The sequence below is a fragment of the Diaporthe amygdali genome, assembly GCF_026229845.1.
Source record: "Diaporthe amygdali strain CAA958 chromosome Unknown NODE_47_length_302777_cov_65_667284, whole genome shotgun sequence".
In the NCBI taxonomy this organism is placed as follows: domain Eukaryota; kingdom Fungi; phylum Ascomycota; class Sordariomycetes; order Diaporthales; family Diaporthaceae; genus Diaporthe; species Diaporthe amygdali.
The window spans coordinates 147933-171421 of NW_026517067.1; the positions used below are offsets into that span (position 1 = coordinate 147933).

The 23489-nt window shown below is 52.6% G+C and overlaps 5 protein-coding genes across 5 annotated transcripts; 3 read left to right on the forward strand and 2 right to left on the reverse strand.

Annotated features, from left to right (window-relative positions):
• Positions 1 to 221: 221 nt before the first annotated feature.
• Positions 222 to 3500, reverse strand: J7T55_009368 (uncharacterized protein; the record flags this gene model as incomplete). Its single annotated transcript, XM_053134688.1, has 2 exons — positions 222 to 2970; positions 3322 to 3500. 2 exons carry the CDS (start codon positions 3498 to 3500, stop codon positions 222 to 224), a joined length of 2928 nt encoding a protein of 975 aa, XP_052987567.1.
• Positions 3501 to 7707: 4207 nt separating this feature from the next.
• On the forward strand, positions 7708 to 9287 carry J7T55_009369 (uncharacterized protein; the record flags this gene model as incomplete). The annotated part of the gene is made up of 7 exons (XM_053134689.1): positions 7708 to 7845; positions 7903 to 8002; positions 8075 to 8165; positions 8234 to 8317; positions 8376 to 8842; positions 8910 to 8975; positions 9040 to 9287. The coding sequence occupies 7 exons, from the start codon at positions 7708 to 7710 to the stop codon at positions 9285 to 9287; spliced, it is 1194 nt and encodes a 397-aa protein (XP_052987568.1).
• Positions 9288 to 10121: 834 nt separating this feature from the next.
• Positions 10122 to 11807, forward strand: J7T55_009370 (uncharacterized protein; the record flags this gene model as incomplete). The annotated part of the gene is made up of 1 exon (XM_053134691.1): positions 10122 to 11807. One exon carries the CDS (start codon positions 10122 to 10124, stop codon positions 11805 to 11807), a length of 1686 nt encoding a protein of 561 aa, XP_052987569.1.
• Positions 11808 to 16062: 4255 nt separating this feature from the next.
• Positions 16063 to 16947, forward strand: J7T55_009372 (uncharacterized protein; the record flags this gene model as incomplete). Its single annotated transcript, XM_053134692.1, has 4 exons — positions 16063 to 16251; positions 16312 to 16343; positions 16454 to 16631; positions 16690 to 16947. The coding sequence occupies 4 exons, from the start codon at positions 16063 to 16065 to the stop codon at positions 16945 to 16947; spliced, it is 657 nt and encodes a 218-aa protein (XP_052987570.1).
• A 1988-nt stretch (positions 16948 to 18935) lies between these two features.
• On the reverse strand, positions 18936 to 19604 carry J7T55_009373 (uncharacterized protein; the record flags this gene model as incomplete). The annotated part of the gene is made up of 1 exon (XM_053134693.1): positions 18936 to 19604. One exon carries the CDS (start codon positions 19602 to 19604, stop codon positions 18936 to 18938), a length of 669 nt encoding a protein of 222 aa, XP_052987571.1.
• Positions 19605 to 23489: the final 3885 nt, after the last annotated feature.

The following is a 23489-nucleotide window of genomic DNA, read 5'->3' on the forward strand; positions in this document are numbered from 1 at the left end:
TAAAAAGCGTCGTTCCTGCAGATCCCAAACACGCCTTGCTTCTCAAACCATGCTCCAACAAGCTTCAATATGAAAGTCCAGCTCGTCAATCTGGAGATGTGCTGCAAAAAGGCATATCTGCGCGCGGCAGCTATACTTCGGTTCCAGTGCTACCGTCAGAAGTCGTTTTTGGCCAGACCACTGACCACCCTCCACGCATTGGGTATACTTGCTATGCTGATTCAACGCCCATCAACCTTTTGGGACATCCTGCGCGGCTGTGTAAACGCATGTCGATAACCGTCCCTCCGAATAACATCGACCACGCCATCACGGACCTCACGAGGACCGCTGATTTTCTTCCGCAGCTCGTTGCTTCGTTTTTCGCGCCTCTTATCGCTTAGTCGCCTTGTCAAGGCTCCCAAGTTTTGAGACATGGACCATCTTCTAGTCTCAGAAGTCCGGGGAGGGGTTGCACGATCTGCACTTCCGTTTCCAGAAGCGCCGTTGTGGTGGCCCCTTATGCTGCTCAAGCTGTTTGTCCGGGACCAGAACGGCCGACGATGCCCGTCCCCGTCAGGGGCTGTGGAGGGGCGTTCCGTTTTGCTATCCTTTTTTTGGGGGAAGGAGCCCGCGCTTTCGCGATGTTTGACGACGCGCAAATTCCCACTGGGAGTCCGTCTGATTGTCCTTCTGTCTGGACCGGCAGCGAAGTCATCGTCATCATCGAGCGGCATGATGGCAAACGTCCGTTTCATGCGCTCACTGAGGCTCCTTTTTGGTGGAGGGGGCCGGTTGTCAATAGCTGGGTACCGCAAATACTCTTCTTCGTCCCCATCTTCCATGTCATACACCCCATCATCAGCGTAGTGACTCGCATAGTATGATGGCCGCCAGTCAGGGTGGAGTCGAGTTTCATCCATGGGCTGCTCATGTGGGAACGAATCGCTGTGTGACCGGTCCACAACATGGTTTTCTGCGGTGTCTTTGCGTGCGTTTCTGCTCAGTGACAAAGTCCTCGCCAATAAGCCAGGACGAGTGTCACGGCTTGGAGCGGGCCCGTAGGATGCATACGAATGTCGCCTTTTGCTCAGCGCCCGTCGTACCAGTGAAGGTGCTCGTATCGGCTTTTCATCCAACTCATCGTAGAAATTTCCTAGCATTTTGGTCTTCTCTTCTGCAGGTGTCAACCCTGAGGGAGTTGCTGGGATGAATTTGATGGCAGGAGGCTCCGGCGGTTCTCGAGGATTCCGCAAGGGAGAGTCAATGCTGTCCAAAGTGAACGTCGGCTGGGCCAGAGGTGTCGCAGGCTCATCCACAGAGACTCCATCGACCTCCTTGGTTGTAATTGTAGGCCGACCCGCCCTTTCAGTGAGTTGACTCCCGTTGTCGCCATCAGAGCCTTCAGACGGCCTGTGATCAACCATCACAATAGACCTGTTCTGATGAGGGAACATGCTGATTGCTCTGGCTTCCCCAATATCCGCTGCTGACGTCCCGTTTGTTTCTACAGAAGCCTGTGAGAACGGCGTAGCCTTGGCCGAGAGTAGTAGATCCCCGATTCTCGACTCCGACTGTCGCGGTTGATGATTTTCAACTCTGTCCTGGTCGCTATTTGACTGGAGGTGTTCTAGGGAAGGAACAGCTTGCACAGTGACTACAGGTGGATGTCTCTGTTCGTGGTCACTCAGCGGCTCCACTATGACTCGACTTGTGGGTGCGGCTGCTGGCATTTGAGGTACTCCATTGGCTTGCAGGGCATTGTGAGCTCTGAGGCTCGCTGCAGTTAGTGAACCAGCTCGGGACCCATTTCGTGATGCGTCTCTTGACTGGCTACGGCTGCCAGGTTGACTGGTTGGTGCCGACAAGGAGGAGTCCCTTCGCGGTACAATGGGAGGAAAGTCCATAGTGCGCTGATCTCCAGGTGTCGAGCCATCCGACTCTGATATCGACTGACCACGTCTAGGCGGACGGTCAAAGTAGGGGGTCAAATCTTGGCCATTAGGCAGCTTGTCAAGAGGTATGGAGCCTAAACTCTGACTCTTTGATCTTCTGCTGCTGGCTGACCGTAAAGAGCGCTCGCGACTGCTCGATCTATTCGATGAATGCCGGTCAGGTACGACGACTACTGGAATGCCTCCATTCTTCCAGACATCACGACGAGCCTTTCGACTGCCCACAGAGTTGACTGTAGTGTTGGAGGCATAACTCTCTCGTAATGCATCCTTCGCCTGGTCTGCAGATTGCCTTCTGGATCTGATGCTATTGAGGGTTGATGCTGAGCCTACAGACGACGGTTGCCAGATTGAATCGCGCAAGGCATCGACTCTCTTGACGTGGCGCAAGGTCCTCTGCCGTCGCGGGGGAGTTCCGACCAGGATGGCTTCTACTACTGTCGAAGCCGCCGATTTGGAGGACATTCCTGAAAGTCTCCTGATATCCGCACTCGTGGCTGCATCCGTATTCGTTTTTTCTGGGGCTGTGAAGCTTCTCATGGGGTCGGGAGAGTCGTAGGTAAGGATTCTGCCCTGAAGCGGGAAGGCGCGCACAGCTTTTGTGGCATTTGTAGGTGAGACAGTGAAATCGTCCAAGACCTCGGGGTTTTGTACATTGACATGCGCGCTAGGCCGCCTCTTTCGCACGGTCACATTCCTCATTAAGTTGTCGTCCCATTCCTGTTCGACATCGTTGGGTGAGCTCCCGAACTCACCGTCGAAGCTGGTGAATTCGCCTGTAGCCTTCGGTGTGAGGTTGTGGTCGTCCACCAAGCTGGAGCCCAAACCTAGTCCCACGCCTGAACGGTTTTGCGAGTTCTGTTTTTCATAGCCGTTGCCATTGGTGTTGCCTTTGACAAGTCGGACAGTGACCTCGGACGTCCTTGCAGATTGCGCGGCTGGACGTAGCGTCGACCGCCCGTCTTCTTCATCTGAGGGCTCGGGACTCTCCCTCGCAGTCTTGAAGGATTCGGTGCGTGACTCAGCGTTGGTGCCTCTGGATGGGAATCGATCGGTGAGAGTCGGTCGCAGAATCAAAGGCCTTGGCCGGGTTGCACTTTGTGGAGGTGTGACGTCCGGAGTGGGAGGGCTTCGTTGATTCGGTGGGGTGCTTGGGCTGGCTTTGGAGGGCACATCCTCTGAGCTTTGGGCTGGCGTTTGAAGGGGGCTCAAACTTGAGAGAGGGATGGAGTGGCTGCTAGAAGATGTTCTGGAATGCGCAGGTGGAGTCGGCGGCAGGTCCCCACCACTTATCCTCCGACGTTGATGTCGCAGTGTATGGCTGCTAACCATGAGTGAGCGGGGCTCGATATTGCAGAAGAGCGTATAATTGCAGTATTCTTCTTACCTCTGGGATGTTCTCGTCGAGTCCGACCCGCCAGAGAAGCTCCCATTTGCGCTCCTGGGATGCGGTAGTATCTTGTGCCTCTTGAATACCCTCTGGCCTCTCTGGCTCTCAGGGCTCGCATCAAGATCATGCTCGGAGCCCGGCGGGGGCACGATATACTCAACGCCAGGAATTGCCATGGTGCTCGAAGTAGAGGAGTATGGAGACCCAGCCGTATTAACTGTCATATTCAGAGTTTGGGCCGTGTGCAGCAGGACGTGCACTTGCCGCAGCAACGCCCGTGGCTTGATGTGGTCGTCGTTCTATATTGCGGCTCGATGGATGCTGTGACGATGCTTTGGTTGCATGGTGGTGGTAAGGGATAAGATAAAGATACTTGGATGTGGGCTATGGTCACGCTCTCATGGGGAGCAAGCCTGTGACGAGCGTGCTCGATGCCGCCTACGAAGGTGCGGCCTGCTGGGTGGGTGCGGGCCAAGGATAGAGTCGAGGAAAGAGAGCTGTCGAATTCGTTCAGCCCTATGGCTTTGATGGCTTTCGTTGATGAAGTCGTGAAGCGTGGTCTCGGATGCGCAACAATGGCGATGGGGCTCCAAGGGTGGCCGTGGCCGCGAGCGCGAGAGAGGGGCGCGAAGGGAAATTTATGTTATGCGCTAGGACAACAGAAGGGGAAGATGAGAAGGATGGTGTCGTGGGAGGCTATTCGCTAATCGTGCATCCGTCAAACTCGAGGCGCAGGCCAATAAGGGAATAGGTAGCGTTCAAGAGGCTGCGCATGGCTGACGAGGGACAGGCCAAAGATGGAAAGGAATGGCTGACGTCTTGGGGAGATTGGGAGTAGGCAGATTGTGGGTGAGAAGGATGCTGCTACAGCATGCTCGGACTTCCTCCAACTGGCTGTGCTACTGCAGCCGACGACGACACGAGACTTGGAGAGAAACGGAGATGGGGGAGAAAGAGAGAGGGAGGGTGGTGGGAGTGTTCCAGGTTGGAGGCGACGACCACTGCGATGCGTGCGGATGGATGCGCACGTCAGGTCAGGCGGGGAGGGGACAGTGAGGGACCAGAGCAGGACCAGAGCAGGACTGGGGGTCACTCTCACACTCTGCTGTCAGTCATGGACGACAGTGCAGCGCAATGCAGTCAGTGCAAGAATCAAGTCAAGTCAAGTCAAAACAGGGAACTTGGGCTTGGGCCGGCCAAAACGAGGGGCTGGGGACTGGACTTGAGGACCGGAGAACCTGAGGGCCTGGGGCTACGGGTACCTCTTTCTCATGCGATAACGAAGCCCGGGCCGAGCAACAAGTGGCCCTGGGCATGTGGGCATTAGCATTATGCTACGCTGCGTCCTTGGAAAAGACACGCTTGTTGGATCCTCGTCCATTGATGCAAATTTTGTCCCGCCTGTGAAGCTTGTAAGTGAGATGGTCAGAAGCTCAGACCTGGGGACACATTTATTGCGGGATCCAAGCGTTAAGAAGTAGATCCAGGTCCCCAGGTCCCTGGTGGAATGATGGAAAGGGCAAGATCGTCGCCGTCGGAAAGGAGCTTGGGCCACGTGCGAAAGAGCTTCGACAAAGCAATTGTTGGTCGTCGTCTACGATTTGCTACGTCTCTGAGACCTGGCAGAGCTTCTCTTTCTCCCTGCCTACGTTCCTCATTAGACCCGCAAATCAGAGGTACGACAGCATACGCACTGCGATGACGATACCTCGGCCTCAATGTGGTGTTTTGCCTTTGCCTCTGACGACGCTTCTGCACCTCCATCAGACCAATGCCCCTGCGGCACAAATCATCGTCGCCCATGGCTCTCCGGCGCGCCGACATAGTGCATCTGCCTCTACACCACGCCCGCTACTTTGGACGGTTCCCTACCGAGTACAGTACCATCCTAATACAGCAACACTCTCAAATGCAGGAGCCCAGCTTGCATCGGCGCGAACCCCATCAGGCAAGTCAAATGTGACCACACGGCAACCTTACCCATCCATTCGTTCAAGACTTGCATACGGACTTGGGTAGCTTGCAGCCAGTCAGACGAATGGCATCACCCAGCTCTCATCTACTACTACGCACCTCTCAACGGACGCTTGTTCCGGTGACAGAAGATGTCAGACCTCAACAGAGGCCATAGCGACCTCAATATCAGTTTTGAGACAGGCAATGGCAACATGAACCTCTGAAACCGAGTGACCACGGGAGCGGCTCCTATGAGCGACTGACGCTTTGGTGTGCATAAGTCTGTTCATTAACTTTGCGACTACGAGCTCAACTTGTGTGAATGTCTAGGAACTCGACAATCTCGCAACATCGGTGGGAGAGCTTGACCAAGGCCTTCTCCACCCGAGCTGCGTGGTATTGTTGAAGAGGAGACAAACTTTCGACTTGTTACCTAGCCCGACCTCTTCAGACGAGTACCTTGATGGCCCTGCCTCCCTAAATAAAGGCGCGCGAAGGGAACGTCCATTCTAAGAGGTACAAAGTCTTAGACTTCTCCAGGTTACAATGTTACACAGCAGCCTCCAAACACTCTCGACGGCGCGGGCCTTCCCTTCAGGCTAATCAACCTGCTGATAATACACCGTTCTTCTGATCTGGCCATCCGGCCACAGCGACAACACCGACCTAAGCTGTACGGAAAAAAACAGACGCCCGTACCGAAAGCCACATCGAGATGAAGTTAGCTATGGTGTGGTCGTGAACAAGCTCGATCAGTTCGGACCCTGCAATACCACGCGAAGACCTTACTCTTCATCACCACCTGGCGTTGCGGGCGCCAGAGCGGGCATCTGGAGCAGCTGAGTCCAACTAGAGCCTCTCAACACCCCCTGCGCAGCAAATCACTGAACCAATAAATTTTTAGTACAGAAAACACCTCAATGTCTCCTCGTCATCTACAGTACTGCATCGGTTTGAGCGCTTGCTTACATCTTACTCCCTCAGCAGTGATTTCGCAACTCCAATATCCGTTCACAGTTCCCCCTTTGGACAGCCTCGTACTCATCCATTTGCGCTGAATCATTCAACGGCATTGAGTCCCAGTCAAAAAGGACTGATTCCAGAGACCTGTGCAGGTTACTGTGCGTTCAAATGAGTTCAAGCAGCCCGCTCCGATTATGTCCAATTCGGTCGAGACTGAACAATGCCGCTAGGTGGAGCCGGGCGTTCTCCCCCTTTTCCTCCAATTTTTCTGCTCTCTTTTCAAAATCAATTTCTTTTACGTCAAGCTCGAGACATTCGAACAAACTCTCTTCTGTTTTCACAAGTCAGTCTTACCTTGTGAGCTTGTGTGGAGCGGGCATTGTTCTTGTGGGGCTTCTTTCTCCCCGACCACGGCCAGTGCCGAGCCGGACCGGATCCCATCTCTCGCCTCGGGAATACTCCACTTTCTTAAATTGATGACTGCTTCGACAAATGACGAGTCCTTTTGGGTGCAATGAGCCTCTCTGGATCTACATATTGAGGGCAGGCTCACGATCATGTTCCACGAACAATTCGCGAAATGTTCGACGTTTGAGACACAGAGTCATGCAACAAGAGTGCTTGCTGTCGAGAAGCTTCATGACTGCTGGCCAAGCTGCGGGCTTATCTTTGCTTTCCTCCAACCCCACATTTATCACCGTTGAAGATAACCACGGAACCCCGCCAGAACAGCGGCAGAGCTCTATCACACGTCATTCATCATTGCTAGCTCAACGTTGTGGCCGGCCGGCCCAGGAGCTTGTTGGACGGGGTATCGGTTCCTGGTCTAGAAGTCAGACATGCCTACAGTTTTCATTAGGTTTCATAACATCTCACCCACGCAGCTGGCAGCACGATCCGGGGTTCAGAACTTGGGGAGCATACGGCCAGCTCCAGCCATTGGACAATGCCATCCTGCGGAGGCCATGCCATGCCTGGTGTACAGCTGGCAGGCCATTGACGCAGGTCATCTCCATCATGATGTGCAGTAATTATCTCGGTGCCCCGCACTTCATCGGCTTTCACGCTACTGGGGCTCGGTATCTCCTAGGAGGAGCCACTCGTGCCAATGGAGAGGACTCCGGTAGGGGAGCTATCCAGGCCATTCTTGCCCGGCGGCATGGCAATCCATGGGGCTTCCCTTGCCGTATTACTACGTCGACTGACTAGTCGAATGAGCTGGTCATAGGAATTGGCGACGCTGAGTGGACAGCCCAGCCAGCATGATGGTGATAAGCTACGGGACAAAATGCTTGATCTTGACCGCAAGTGTCCATGTCTTCCGGCGCATTGGAATGCTAGAGCAAGCTTGCTACAGCTCCGGGACAAATAAAGCCTGACTGGAAGCCCAGTATTCCCCGTGTGCTCTTTTGAAGCCCAAATCGTGACCTTCTCGCTTGACTTGCTCCTCCCTCACTTTTCAAAATGCTGTCGAAGACCTCACTTGCTCTAATTGGAGCTGCCGCGGTGGCTGCACACAGTAGCCATGGGCCCCAGAGTCCGATCTCGGGACCTCACCAGTCACTGTGGTACAATGTTCTGCCTGGTGATGGAGGCACTCAGGTACGTCATATAAGAATTTGCAGATTTGGGAATCCCATGCTGACTGCCTGCCATCAGGCTGACTCTGTCTTCTCTGGTATCTCGACCTTCGGGCGCCTGCCATATGCGCAATGCCTGTCCCCTCAGAGCAACGCGAAGTATGACATCGCCTTCATCGGTATGTAGATTATGGTGTAGCCACCCTACAGTCACCAATTGAAGACATGACTGACCATTTCACTCATCTAAGGCGCACCTTTCGACACTGGCACTTCGTACCGCCCGGGAGCTCGCTTCGGCCCATCTGGTATTCGTCAGGGTTCTCGAAGGTTGAACCTCTAGTACGTGTTGCCCAGCTTAACAGGATGGTAACATAACAGTTCTTGTATCTGACTAGAGTCGGTTTCAGCGGAGGATACAATGTCCCCCTCGACACCAATCCATTCAACAGTTGGGCCACAGTGCTTGATTGTGGAGATATCCCAGTAACTTCGTACGTATTACCTCTGGCCCGGCGTACCCTTACTTGTGTTGATATCTTTGTGCCCCAGCTACGACAACACATGGGCTCTTCACCAGATCGAGGAGGGTCACTACAGTATCCTTTCCCGTGATCCAGCTACTGACGCCGACAAATTCGGCCCGGCAAAGAAGGGCAAGGTCTTGCCTAGGGTGATCACGCTCGGCGGAGACCACACCATCACACTGCCCCTGCTGCGGTCTATCAACAGAGCCTACGGGCCTGTCTCTGTCATCCACTTCGACTCCCACCTTGACACCTGGCGCCCCAAGGTGTTTGGCGGCTCACCCTCTGAGGTCGCCAGCATCAACCACGGCACCTACTTCTACCACGCCGCGCAGGAGGGCCTGCTGAAGAACGACTCGAACATCCATGCTGGTATCCGGACGACTCTGAGTGGGCCCTCGGACTATGACAACGATGGATACTGCGGCTTCCAGATTGTCGAGGCCCGTGAGATCGACACCATTGGCATTGATGGAATCATCAAGAAGATCAGTGCGTCTGAGCCGTGCCCTAGTACAGTTCCTCTTGGTTCCTTTTGCAGATTGCTGACATCTTATAGGGGAGAGAGTCGGGACTACGAACCCTGTGTACCTTAGTATTGACATCGACACTCTGGATCCTGCTTGTAAGTCGACTTCATTTCGACGATGTACAAGGAACCGAGATGCACTGACACGGTGTGAATGTAGTTGCCCCTGCCACGGGCACCCCCGAGACTGGAGGGTGGTCCACGCGCGAGCTACGGACCATCTTGCGCGGTCTCGACGGCATCAACCTCATCGCCGCTGACATCGTCGAGGTTGCCCCCGCCTACGACACCAATGCTGAGCACACGACCATGGCTGCTGCCGACGCTCTCTACGAGGTCATGTCGATGATGGTCAAGAAGGGCCCTCTGAGCAAGACTGTCGAGCAGGGCAAGGAGCCGGAGCTGTAGATATGAAGAAGATATCGAAGAAATCGTGAAGCTTAAGATTGGCATGGGTACACACCTAGGTAGCTGACCGGAGTCGTGTAAAGGAAAAGTTTGCGCTTCTCGCGATGGTGGAGAGAAAAAGTGGTGGCTGATGGAGGAACGTGTGCAGCATTGAATTGAGACATCGATTCAATTTTTTTTCTTCTCATAGGCATATTTGCCGGAGATCTTGTGAGATTTAGACCAAGCAATATCGGCAACAATATTCAATGATCAAAGTACCAGTGCGTCCCCCTCGCTTTCATATACGGTCTCGGCCCGTACCATGCTGAACTCTTGGATCTCCAATCGGGCATTCTCAACCCGCTCCGGCTGCTGGAGGATGACCTCGATGAGACGGCATTGAGATGCGCAGCTGGGATTGAAGGGGCATAGCAAGAGGTTGGGTGTGCTAGATTGCTTGTACTAACAGCTGAATGAGCCTCACACGTGCAGAGCTGTTAGCACGGCAAAGGTCAATTCAAGGAAACTTCCGCTGCCGTAACTTCAGTCCGATTTGTAATGTCCTGGGAATGCCATCCGCTATTCCACTACCTAAACCTCATTGTCAATATCACACTGCTCACATGCGACACGTGGTGCGCTCTTGGGGCCGCTCAATACCTAACACCCAAGGACAAGTCGCGTAATAGCGTGTTTGACCCGCGTCTACCGAGACCGCCGGGATTTGGACGAGGGCTCAGCCCAAGACTTTGCTGAGGAAGCACCGTCGAGGACAACACATCGCGCGCCAATTTTCTCCCTTTCCTATTCCGTCTTGCCCTCGTGCGGCTAGAAGGCCCGGTCTTTCTCGTCATGCTCCTGAAGCTGCCGGTAGAGCTGCAGCGCATGGTCGTGGAGGAATTCCGACTCCCTCGCCTGCCTCTCGGGACTCGTCGGTGCCTCAATCCAGACTTCATCGTGCCACGCTGGGCACTCCACAGCCTGTGCCTCACATCGCGTCACTTCCATGACCTTGCTGAGCCTTTGCTATATGAGAGTATTGCACTCACAGAGGACACGCAATTCCCGCAGCTGCTCAACTCCCTGCTTGCCAACCGGGACCGGAGATCATGGATACGACGAATTGCTTGCCCAATGTGCATCATGGAGGAGACGGACACGATGGTTGTTCTACCTCTATGGAATCAAATTATTGCCCCAAGAAAGGGAATGGACTTAGACCAACGAGAGAAAAGAGCACTGCAGCTTGCCGGCCTCGAGCTTGACCACATCCTCGAAGAGGACCGGTGGATCAACGATTATGGCTCGGAAGAGTCTGGCTGTGGTCTACGTGAGGACGAATGGGCATTTTGTGATCAGCTGCTGGCCGTCATAATATGCTTGACAACATGCCTGGAAGATCTTCTCCTCCAAATACCTACTGATAAAGAGGGTCTCGGAGGTTTTGACAATCTGGCCAGGGCTCTAGGTTCAGGCGTTAATGCCCACGAGACGGGCGTGTTACAGTCGCTTCGATCCGTCAGGATTCAACCGACCCGTTCCAGGGCACGAACACCTGGATCGAATGGGCCAGATCCAGGGATTTTGGTAGAGCCACGGAACGTCGAACCCGGTCGCGACCCAGGCTTTGGCATAGACCCACTGCGCCTCTTCAGCTTTGAAGTACGGAACGTCGAGGAGGTCGATATCTGTGGTGACAATGGCATTTGGTTCAGACTTCTCAAAGCCAGTCACGGTCCCTGGACGGATGATACTCTCCCCCATGATTTGAAGCGTTTCAGGTCTCTGAAGACCTTAAAACTGAATGAGAGTAGGACCCTGCCATCATATCTGCGACACCTGCTCGAGGAAGCTCACAGTCTTGAGACATTTCACTACACTACGAGACAACAAGAATGGAGGCAAGAGTATTGGTCTCCTGAATATGCCGACTTCGTTTTCATGCCTCTTGACGTTTTCTCCATGAACGAGGCATTGTGGCCCATTAGGAAGACTGTGAAGGAGCTGTCATTAGGGAGTGTATGTCGGGATTGGGACGACGGCGACGAGGAGTTCCAAAATCTCGAGCTGATAGTCCTCCTGGGCCTCTTTGAGAAGCTGACTCATCTATCGATCGATCTGAGGTGGCTGGCTCCCATCACATTGGACCTAGAGGAAGACGTGGCTTTGGTTTCACTTTACAAACGACTCCCTCAGTCCCTCAAAGAAATCACGCTCACTGAGACATGGACAAGGACGGATCTCCGAGCCCTAAGTGAGAGCCCCAAGGTCGAGAGGAGGTCAATGGCCTGGGTGCAAGCTGCGCTCTGGACTCTCTTGGTAGGCGACGACGGACAAGAGGGCAAGAGCAAAAGACTTGCCCACTTGGACAAGGTGACCCTCGTCGCAGTGCCAGCCTTCCATAATTACGAGGATGGAAGGCCAGACGCAGATGATGAATGTGTGCCGCTCAAGACGGACGAGGGGGTAGAAGAGATGAAAAGCGTATTCGCGAAGTACGGTGTGGAATTCCACGTCGAGTGGTTTAAGCGAATATGAGAAATGAATAAAAATAAATCCGCGATATTGTTTTGATGCTTCTCTGTTCTCTCTTATACTGCTCCTCTGGGCGATCCAATCGAATAAATGCTGTTCTTGCAAATTAAATGTACCACTTTATAAAACATTTAAGCTTTGAAAAGAGATGTAGGGTCTGGGCACCTGGGCAAGTCGTGCTGATGCAGAACCATTCAAAATATTCCAGGTTTGTGTTCTTGACCCAAGACATCCAACACTACTCCCTCCCCTGGTGACAGATGATCTCCTATTTCATTTTTAAAGGTCTCTGAGCAGATGATACAAATGTGAGACAGAGTCACTCAGAGCAACGACCTGGCTAAGTCTCACCTGGCCAACTAGAAAGACGGAAGGTTTATATACTGGAATCCGTGCTAAGAACGACGCACGATATAAAGATAAGTGTTGTAGAAACGCAGGACAACGAGGAGGGATTATGGCCATCTAATGACATGGGGTTTTTGACCATGGGCTGCTCAGACTCATCAACTTCCACCCTTTGGGCGCTTGTTCCGAGACGACCAGGGTCTGTCTTGGATACTGATTCCAGCTAATGATATTAACATCTCTCAGCCCGCCTGAAGATATGATCAATTTTGATTACATTGTATGCTGTCAACTCGATCCAGTTCACCAAAAATATTTGTTGTCCAAGCTGACTGATGCTAGGCCACAGTCCATTTTTCCGAACGTCTATATTGTTTAATCTTTGAAAATATATAAAGGAAGGCGAGCGAAAATATCTTTCTCGATTTAGCCGGCCACCGCAGACATTCACCACAGGCAAAGGCACCCATATCCAAGTCAAACAAATCACATAGTGCTGTAGTGTGGGATAATGCAGATTGCTTGCTTCCCTTCCTTCTTTCACTCCGTTGTTCAATATACTTGCTTCATGAGTGCTCTGTGCGTTTATATATACGTGCTTCTCCAAGACCTCACACCGGACGGCGCAACTTGACCGCACGGTCCATCACAATGCCACCATCTTTCATTACTCAAAGCATACCTGTCTAGATCCCAGCACTTTCCGGATCCTGCTGCCATTTCAATCAAGGCGCACTTGAACGCACTTGACTAGCAGCTCTGACGTCGCCGAGCAGCTCCAGCGTCTTCAACAGTTTTCTGTAGTCATCGTCAACGGCTCACCATTGAAGATCATGCCTGAAGATGATTCTCTGCTCAAAGGAGAGCCGTGCGTATATGAGTCTATATCATCTTGTGATGGGATGAGAAAATTCCAATGCTACATCAGCCAAGCAGGCGCTCGCGCAAGAACTTCATCGTCATCAATGTTGCCCTTGCAGGCTGGGTCACAAAAGGGGGCTCGCTGAGTCAGCTCAGGAGATTTATGGGCCGGACAGAAATCGAGACAGCGCTACCACTTCACCGGTGCTTCCGACTCAGCCTCTTTTACCGCAGTACTACCAGTGACGTGCTTTTCCAGACTTCCCTAATATTCTTTTGCTCCATATGACTTGCGATAATACAGTCGTTCATAGCGCATTCCTTATACTTATATTAGTCACCCTCTGAACTTGCGTTCGGGCTTCGGAGCGTAGCCTTGGCTGAGCTGTCACCACAAGATCGACTCTAAGTGAAGCTGAAACTCTATGTCATCAAAGCGAAGAGAATGGAAAGTCGATGAGGACGTGCTGCCCGACTTTCTAGAGGACTCACCATTCTTGCCTGTTTGGAATGACAACGAGTCCAAAAGAGCATCTCGGCCAAAGCCTCCCAGCACTGCACAGTTGCTGAGATCAAAACCAGCACGCCTGACATATGCTGTGCTTCTCTTATTTTTCACGATTTTATGGCTTCGTAGCATACATGTCTACGAGCGATTGACAGGCCCGTCTTGTTACTTCCGGGACCCACTGACGCCGAAGGACTACCAGAGGCCGGCAAGTACAGATTGGAGCCAGTATGCATATTCGCTGTATGCTACGGATGCCGAGTACCTGTGTAATGCCTTGATGATCTTTGACGATCTGAATCAGTATGGAAGCAAAGCGGGAAAGCTGCTACTATATGCAGATTCCATGGATATCAATAAAAGCCATACTCGCGAAGGAAGGCTGCTTGCCAAGGCAAGAGACGAGCTAGGTGTCAACCTGCAGCCCGTCGAGGTCTTGCATGAGAAAAGCGCTGCCTGTGAGTAGTTAATCCGGCCAGTTGTACCTGAATCCCATATATCTCGGGGCACACAGTAATGACAAATGATCTCAACCACAGACTCGGGACCCAATTGGGCGGACTCATACACAAAGCTGCTGGCCTTCAACCAGACCCAGTATAGCCGGCTAATAGCCATCGATTCTGATTCTATGCTGCTTGGGTCACTGGACGAGCTTTTCTTTGCCCCACCAGCTGCGGCAGTAATGCCTCGTGCCTACTGGTTGAGCACACCCACGATGTCATCTCATATAATGGTCCTTACTCCGTCCACGGACACATTCCACAGAATCCAAGATATCATTAAACGCAGGGCCGGATACAAATTCTACGACATGGAAGTTATGAACACGTTTGGCGGCACTTGCGAAGTGATTCCGCATGAACCATATGCCTTGCTTACAGGCGAGTTCACGAAAACCGAACACGCGGCGTACCTCGGATCCAAGCATGGTCGTGTCTGGAATCCTAAAGACGTTTTAAGACAAGCAAAGTTGGTCCATTTCAGCGACAACCCATTACCAAAGCCTTGGCTTGCGACGAACGAGAAAATCGTGGCTGCGAAGCCTGACTGTTCTTTTCACGCCGAGCCAGGACAGGAATGTAAGGCCCAGGAAATCTGGCTAGACTTCTATAAAAGGTTCAGGGAAAAGAGAAATGTAAGTGTAGCCACTGCGCAGCAGTGCATGACACCTACAGCACAGTCACTTCCTAGCTGACACGGAGATCAATCGACACAGAACATATGTGCTTAACTCTGCGTCTCGGGTCGCAGCGCAAATCAGCGCACACGTAGGAACAGGTACGACGTGTAAAAGTGCAAGGATCAGCTTTGACTACAGATATAAGCATAATTTTGGCCTTCATACCGTTCAGCATGATCAATTCTCTGACGACAGGTAGAAATGGAACTATCTTGATCAATCCTCACATCGCAAACTTGTCACAACGTTTGAAGATAGGATATAGACCATGAACTGTAAGTGAGCATGGTCTGTTGTTATTATCTCTGACACAGAGCCGACAGACAGACTTGCCATCTGAGAATTTTCGTCCCTACCTTCCCCATGGCTGCTGAGGTGTGGCCTCGCACAATAATGTCTTCATTCACAGGATTACACGCCTTTGATGCCGGAAGAAAAGGGCTCCACTTTTGTACTCGGCTTGCTGCTCTTCGCTGGACGTATAGCCTTTCGAATGAAGACGGTGAAAGTCTGGCAATTTGTTGTTCGTGATCGACCAGTTGACGGGAAAGAGTGTGAGAAACTCCCAGATTGAACATGATGAAATGAATTTGCGCGACATCTCACGACGTTTATGATCTCAGCCTTTAACAGGAATTTCTTCTTGTTGCTGTTGGATGTCCTGGAGGGTATTCCTCAATTAGCCGATCGTGAAGCCGAACTCTGAAAATCATTTGCCGCAGCCGATCTTGGGGAACCGTAACCTCAATATTTGTTTAACTTCATTTTCTTAACAAAATTTGGGGAACTTAACGAGCATGGTATGTGTCCGTGATTGACAGCGCTAAGTACCCAAGGCCGTGTGCGATGCTGCTGCGTCCTCCAACCTGATTGACCAGTTGCTCAGATTTGCCTTGCACCAGAATCTCAGGGGTACAGCTTGATGCAAATGCCGAGTGCTCAGTGGCTGCAATGTCTCGGGGCCGCTGTCCCAGATTATTTTCGTGTAAATGCACGTGCTCACCCTCATCTCCTTTGCCTTCGCCAGACCGCTTGAATTAAAGCCATCATGAGCTTGGCACTCGGACGCTTCCTTCCACCTAGCCCGTGAGGTCGACGAGTAACAAGCTAGCTGGGCTGGAAGGCCTTCTTATATCAGACGGATCGGCCCTTGTTCTGTTTTAAGCTACGTTGCATCGCATGTCTTGCACACTGACTTGTCTCTGTGATCCTCATCACAAGAGGGGTTGATCCTGTAATTAACTCGCTGAAATCTTCAGACCTTATAAATGGATTGAGAGGCACTCTCTTCAACACCGAGTCATCCTAGCTCCCCTCATAATACTGAAAACCACTGTTCAATTCATCCTACGACGAAAATGAGGATCACCTTAATCATCGCTGCGTCTGCAGGCTTGGCCGCAGCCCAGCTCAACTACAATTCAACAACTGGGAAATTCACTTGCGCTCAGCCAAACCAAGCGTACTGCGCATCGGACTCGTTGAAGACCAACATTATTGTGAGGTGTAATAATGACGCGGTTGGGCAGCCGGGTAACTGCAACGACGTGAGTTTCTCTCTTCCTGCTTCAATTGGGGCGCACAAACCATGCTAATCAATGAGACAGAATCTTGACGGGGAGCCTCCAATCGGCAATGCGTACTCTCCCTGCTGGCAGTCGTCCAATATTACAGGTGATGCAGCTTGTAGTAAGAATTGCATTGTGTATGGTGGTTCTGGCAACTATAATGGCACCTTCACCCTGCCAGCTACGGATTGCACGCCTACCTACACAGCTTCCTCATCCTCTGCGACGTCCACAGCTACTACGTTGACGCACAGCACGACAAGCTCGTCCTCTTCAGCTTCAGCCTCGTCTACGTCAGACCCCACAACTGGGCCAGCGAGCGGGACCGCGACCACCATCGTCGGGACGGATACCACGACGTTATGCACGGAGAGTCCGAGTAGCACGGCCTCCACAGGGGCTGTTTCTGGAACTCAGCCGTCCACAGCTCCCACGTCCGCCGTTACGGCCACAACTCTCGTCCCGCCGCCTGCGCCTCCATCTTCTTCAGGTGGTGCAAGCGGTCCCGGCTCACCTCCACCTGGCACTTCTGGCCCAGGGCCCGTGGTTACCCTCACTTCTACTTCTTCTGTGGCTGCGGTCTCATCAACTTCTTTCCCAACTGCTGGTGCGGTGTCTAATCACGTCGGTGTTGGGCTGGGTATTATGGGTTTGTTCGTCGGAGCTATGCTCTGAGCCAGCTAAACAGGGGATTCCAGGCGATTTTGAACGAGGCAAGGGGCTCAGATACTAAGGTCCTATTGTATTGATCCGAGGCAAGATTACTTGCCATCCCCTTCAAAGCCAGGCAGCTTTGTTTCCTACCAACCAAAAGCCACTTGGCAAAGCGGTCTGGCCCGAGACCACTTGCTTTTTAATAATGTTCTACTTGAGCAGGGCAAGTTAGTGGAGAACACATAACCTTTTTGGCTCCTCTTTGCTTTCCCTATTCGCCCACGACACGCCGTAATTGCACATGTTTGGCTTGTTCTTGCCTATGTGGCTCCTCAGATAAAACAAGAATTTGTTCACCATTGCTTCTTTGTCAACCACATCCCTTGATGTAAAAGTGAGTGAGCTAACAGCCGGACTTTCAACTCCGTTGCCTAGTATGTCGAAGTGTCTGGGCCCAATTGCCTCATCAGGCGGCTTGAGATAGATGCTTTGGGGTTGCTAGACTTGGGGCACCGGATGAGAATGTACAGTGTCATGTTCATTAACAGTCTATCCTATTCCTCTACCTGAAATTGCTCTACTATGTCTAAACTTCAGCAGCTTGAGGATTGACTGCTCCGGCTTTTTGTGCAATTCCCTTCTTTTTCCGAGGGAGGAAAATATGATGCAGGGACCTTGGTACCTCACAAGGGTCATAGGCATCTTGTCGTTTCACGGAAGCAAAATAAATAGTTCGTGGACCCGAGAGGCGCTCGAGTGAACAAGTCGGATGTACGACATTCCGTGTCCACTTCTTGTAACACCCACCGAGTACTGGGTACGAACAAAGACAGCATGATAAGGGGGCCGCCAATCTAGCCGCAGAGAATTAAGCGAAGGGCCGCAAGTTTTCAGACATAAGAGCAAGACAAGTTCAGCTTTAGGTAACATGCTCTTCGTGTCTGACACACACGTGTTATGTTACGATGCGAATTAAAAAAAAAGGGGGGGGGGGGTTCCTATCGTCCTCTGGGCCTGGCTGTAAGGTCTCACCAGCCCATTGCTTCAAGCCAAAATAAACATCCATTGAGCACATACCTAAGCTGAAAGTATATCGCTGATTACGATTTGGCTTTCCCAGCTTTGCGCTCAATGCATCTGCTCCAAGTCCGCCACCATTTGAATCGGACACTATGAGCATGCCATCACCCGTGCACGCATCCTGATTGCCGTGAGACCTAGTTGTGTGCTACCCTTCTGCCAGCCAGTGAGGTCACACAGCATCCACTGAAAGAAAACGGACCTGAAAGCTGTCTCACACCATGCAGGACGAAAACCTAATCCGGCCATGCGACTGCAAATTTTGCAGCTGAGATGCACCGTGCTGTGCTTTGACGTCGCTGCTCGCCGAAGAAGCATGGCGGAGGAATGCGACCGGGCAGATTTTGCATCAGCTGCTACAAGAGTTTGTGCATGATCGATATCTATCGAGCTTCCGACAGCCTGGATAATCCATTTTCGTAGTAAGTTATGTACATTTCTGATTCATTAAGGTAACACGTGGATCATCGTGTCCTTTACACTCGGGCGATGAGCTTCATCCAGTATCATCACAGTGTATAGCATAATGCAACAAATCAATAGGACATGCGCCGTGGCCATGACATGAGCGTAGGGGAAGTTACTAATAGGATAGCATTTCTATAATTATTTCGATTCAAAACGCTAGAGGTAAAACTTTAAATTCTCGCGTAGTCATAACTTTCGTCAAGAAGTGGTACAAATGCCCATGCCGCCAAGTTTATGGCGATCTTGCAATGGCTCGCTGGAGAAAAGGGGAACAAGGGAAACAGTAAAGGATCCCTGGAAGAATTGCTGTAGAGAACACGAGACCGAAAAACAGCGCCGTCCTGACTCCACCAGCCAGGCAACGCCTGAAGCCATAACTGAGCCTTCCATAGTAAGTGATGCCCAAAGACCATGGTGAAGATAAAGCCATACATGCCCGAGATCAGGCCAGTCCAACCCGCTCAGAAGCCACCGCTAGCCATCCCAATCATGCCTTCCTCCTCCCTCCACCAGTCCCTAAACGTCCTCAGCCTCTTACTCCTCTCCTTAGCCAGCCTCCTGCCAACATCAGTCTTCATCATCTCGCCGACCCTCAACAGCCTCGTCTCGACCTGGCCCATCGCCTCCTCCATGCTCGTGCTGTCCGTCCTCGCCCCGCTGAATGTGAAACACCTCCCCACGCCGATCGCCCCGATCGAGTCCAGCCTATCTGCGTCCTGGACGACCGCCAGCTCCGGGTGCAGCCTGATTAGTTGCCGCGTGCGGTCAGGGTCTTTCATCTCCGAGCTGTACGAGACGCCGAGGCAGATCGCCTGGACGCGGGTGGCGAGGTCTTCGGGGGCGCCCAGGGTCCGCAGGAGCGTGTAAACCATTGTATAAGGGTCCTCGTCGGACTTGAGGTATTTTCGGTCACCGACGTCGTGGAGGAGCGCCGAGAGCGTGATCAGCCTGATGTCGAGATGTTGACGCAATGGGTCCGCTGAGTGTGTGTATATGTATTGTGAGAGGCTGACGACGCGCTGAATGTGCTCGAAATTATGGGATGCGTCATTTTGTGACATATACTGCCGTACAAAACATATGACTGATTGCAGTAGAGGATCGGAGTCGGGGAGAACGGTGACAGCCATGCTGAAGGAGTAGCATGAGGTGTGTACACAGGAATTCGGCGCGATTTCGCACGAGTTTGCAGAGGTCTGGGAATGTTTTCTTGTATATCGATCCTCAAGCTTGGAAATACATGACACTGTTCTCTAAGATGGCCAGCTATACTATCTTATAAGTCGAGCCGGCCATATGGCCGACTCCTGAAGTTCAATATGTAGCAGGCCCGAAGCATGACAAACTGTGCCGCAACATTTGAAACTAGGGTCAAGAAACGGGCGACGGCAGTCCATGGCCAGAGAACATGGCTTTTTCGGCCTGCGCCTTCGCCATCCACTCAAAGCTGCCATGTGTATGCGGGCGGGACAGCATCTTGGTGCTACCAGCACCATTTCAAAACTGGTCTTCTTAGGCTCAGATTGCGCGTGGCTTGATGGGATCGAGTCTCACCAGATCTAGCAGGCGGAATAGCCACTAGGCATCTCAAATCGATCATGAAGGAGCTGCCAGAATGGCAGCTGGCCAGTCGGAGCGGCCCGGCCACGCTGCCCGTTCGAAGGAGCTCCCACCCCAGGCTTGAAATGCTGACCAGAGCCGGAGACCGCATGCTTCAAACCTCGAGAGGCCCGATATCCTGCCACAAAATGTTTCAATCAAGCCCGAAATGTCCTGCACAACTTTCCTAGACATGCAAAATGCCGAGACCCATCTTACGGAAGTCTAGCATTATCGATGTCTGAGGGTCCCGGAACAATTGCAGCTTTTGGCCGAATACAGGTAGCACACTGGTGAGACTTCAAGATCGAGGGGATTTGTATGAAGTCCCCCGTGACAAGTAGAGCACTTGCTCGATCTTGCATATGGGCTAGGATGTTGAGCCATTTAGTCGTACCAGATTCCGCGTCTCCTGGGCCTTGTGAAGCATCCGACAATGAATGAAGTGTGAGAAGCACCGATCGAGTAACACCATTCGCGGACCTGACCGACCAGGCGCCGGAAGCACATGAATGTCGTAATTACGCGGCCCCCGCATCGCGTCGTGCGACGAGTCGATCTATCTCGATACGCATGTGTAGGGCAGACGCAATTGCTGTTGAGCTTGTGGCTCACCTTGAGCTACAGGTGCACGAGACTTCCAGACACACGAGTCTCTCCAACGTCCACGCCGACGCTTGTCAGGCAGTTGCTTGTGATCAGCTACTGCCTCCTACATACCCGCCGAGGCTAGTGAAGGTTCATGCATAGGTGGGAGGGGAGGAAAAACAACCTCGAGAGCGGAGGCAAGGTCCCACTGACTGTGGACTGTGGATTGACCTGTTACGTGATGGATAGTTGTGGAATAGGCAAGTAGGGGGCCAAAGGCGGCTATGGGAATAAGAGTTGACCGAACGCCCGAAAGGAACACAGTCTCTCGGAGGCCTAGATATTGCTGGACGAATTAGATTAAAGGTCTCCACATGGTCGTAAGTCGCATTAGGACCGGATTCAGCAGGACCCGTGAATCAAGACCCTCAGAAGGAGAACACAATGTGGGCAGAGCGAAGTCTCAACAACCCCTTTGCTTGGGCGATTTATTGCGAAGGCCCTCGGTGGGCATACTCATGTCTTCCTCGGCAAGACAGTAGCTGTAGCCACTCCAGGAGAAAGCGATGGCTTCGCTTATCGCAGCAGAGACAACGACCTGGCCTTATGTGCCCTGCAGCCACCTGCTTAATCGTAGCCATATCGGAGACAGCCATGATCCTTTTGCAGCAGCCAAGGTTTTGGTACATGCGTCACAACCTGTCGACTTCCGCTCCGAAATGGCAGCCAATGCAGACCAGGTTAGGGAGGGCCCTTTTTGAGCCCTGAACCTTTCCGGCAGAACTAGAACACGATACCTATGTCATTCAAGCCGCATGGAAGTGGGGAGGAGGGGGCCTCTTGCATGCAATTCGACCTCCTAGTGAGTCGTTCCCTGGTGGAGAATGGTTGCACGCGGGTGCTATTTTCATGCTTCGAATAATCGGCAGGCATTTGTCGACGAGGCTCCAGTTATTAGACGCGGTAGTCGCGAGGTTGTGAAGAGTGGATACAGAACGGGGTAGTACTGTGATAGTTCTCCCAGGCTGGCCATGTCAGTTTTGTGCGCCTGTTCCTATCGCTCACCGATCGAGTGAAATGCCGTAGCAGCGTGAACGCCAGATCGCCGCCGGCAGGTCACGATGAGCTGCATGTCTGGCTCGTCATTCGAGCGATGATCGTATCTTAGACACCGGGAATTATCCGCATGCGCCGTGCCTTTGCCCCAATGGGAAGCTGGGCGGAGCAGATTGCAGCTTGCTTGCACAAGTGCCTTGGAGGTTATGCACATTCTGCATGCATGCAGAGGGCTGCATGTTGCTGGGAGGGGCAGAGTCGAGAAACCCGCATGGGAGCTGAAGCTACCCATGCCCGCCCTTCACCCTTGTCGTGCCTCGTGGGCATCTGGCCTGGCTGGCCGGACGAAGAACCATGGCTTTTTAATGAAAAAGCACGTCTGGTCGCGGTGACAGGGCAAACATAAGAGCCGCGCTGAGATGACCTGATGTGATCTGATGTGATCCGATTCGGCTGGATGCCTTGTCCTCTGTGCGATCCAGGTCGATCCGCTGTACCACAGATGGCTGACCTGCCAACTTTTGTCGGGCCCGAGCCTCTCCCTGTGTTCCGTGATGAATGGACGAATGAGTGTGGCTCCTTGCACGGAGTGGCACTTGTTCAGAGCGTGGCATTCCAGACTATCCGCTTGTTACTGGCGGACAAGCAGAGGATAGGCGAGCGATCATGATGATTGACTGACTTGTCAAGGGCTCCACAGCGGACTCTAGACTTCCTTTCGCCTCGCATGGCACCTCATGCAGCCACAGTTGACGATTGAAAGGATGCAATATATGCCGTGATTGGGCGAGTCCAGACAGCCAACAGGGAAGAATTGACGCCGAGTAGAAAGATGGATGAGGAGGGGGTGGAGCCGTCCGAGAGGTGGAGGGGTGATTTTGTCATGTCAAAAGACGGGAGCAGAAGGTTGAGCTTGCTGTTGCTGCAGCCGAGCGGAGCGGCGGATGTCAGCAGAAGCTTCAGGGTGCCCACTATGTGCCAACGACTGCCAATTGGCCGATGCAGGCAGGGATTTAGACGCCGGCCAGGGTAGCACCAGAAACATTTGTCCATCCAGAGCTCGACTTGACCCCTCTGCTCCCACCAGCCTCTCCTCTTTTTCTCCTCCCTTTCCGGCTCACTCTCAAGTCGGCCGACCATTCACCTGCATAACCGCCCAGCATGCAGTAGTGCCGTCATCTCCCCCATCGACAAGTAATGTTGCTGCATATACCACCGTCGCCAAAGTAACACTGGCTGCCTTGTTGCTGTGCGCAGGGAGCCCAGGGCCTGCTAACATCCGGCGAGGTTACAATGTCAGCAGCCACGGGATGGGCATGGGATGGGAATCGGATGGGTCATGCCCCCGTCCCCTCTCCCTCTTCGGCGCTGTGATGAGGACCCGGCACACCTGCTAGTCCTAGTCGACGCCCTTCTCATTGGCCTCACGGCCGCATCAAGCGATGTGGATTATTCAAGATCTCCATGCCGGCCGGTATGGTATGGTACAGTACAGTATGTGGTATGCTGATGGAATGGCATGCGCATGCAGCCATGGCACACTATGGTATGCTCATGCATGCGAGGCAACGGGGGCACATCGAGCGCCATGGATCATGATTGCTGCACACTGCAGGGAAGATGCGAGGGAAGCAAAGGAAACGAACCGAGAAGGCTCCGTCAGGCTGTCCAACGCGAGTTGTCGTTGGTGGTCTGGTTCCGGCTTGCCTGGGTAACGGTAACTTGGTAACCCACAACCGTGCGGGCCGTGATAGATGGCCTCGACATATAAT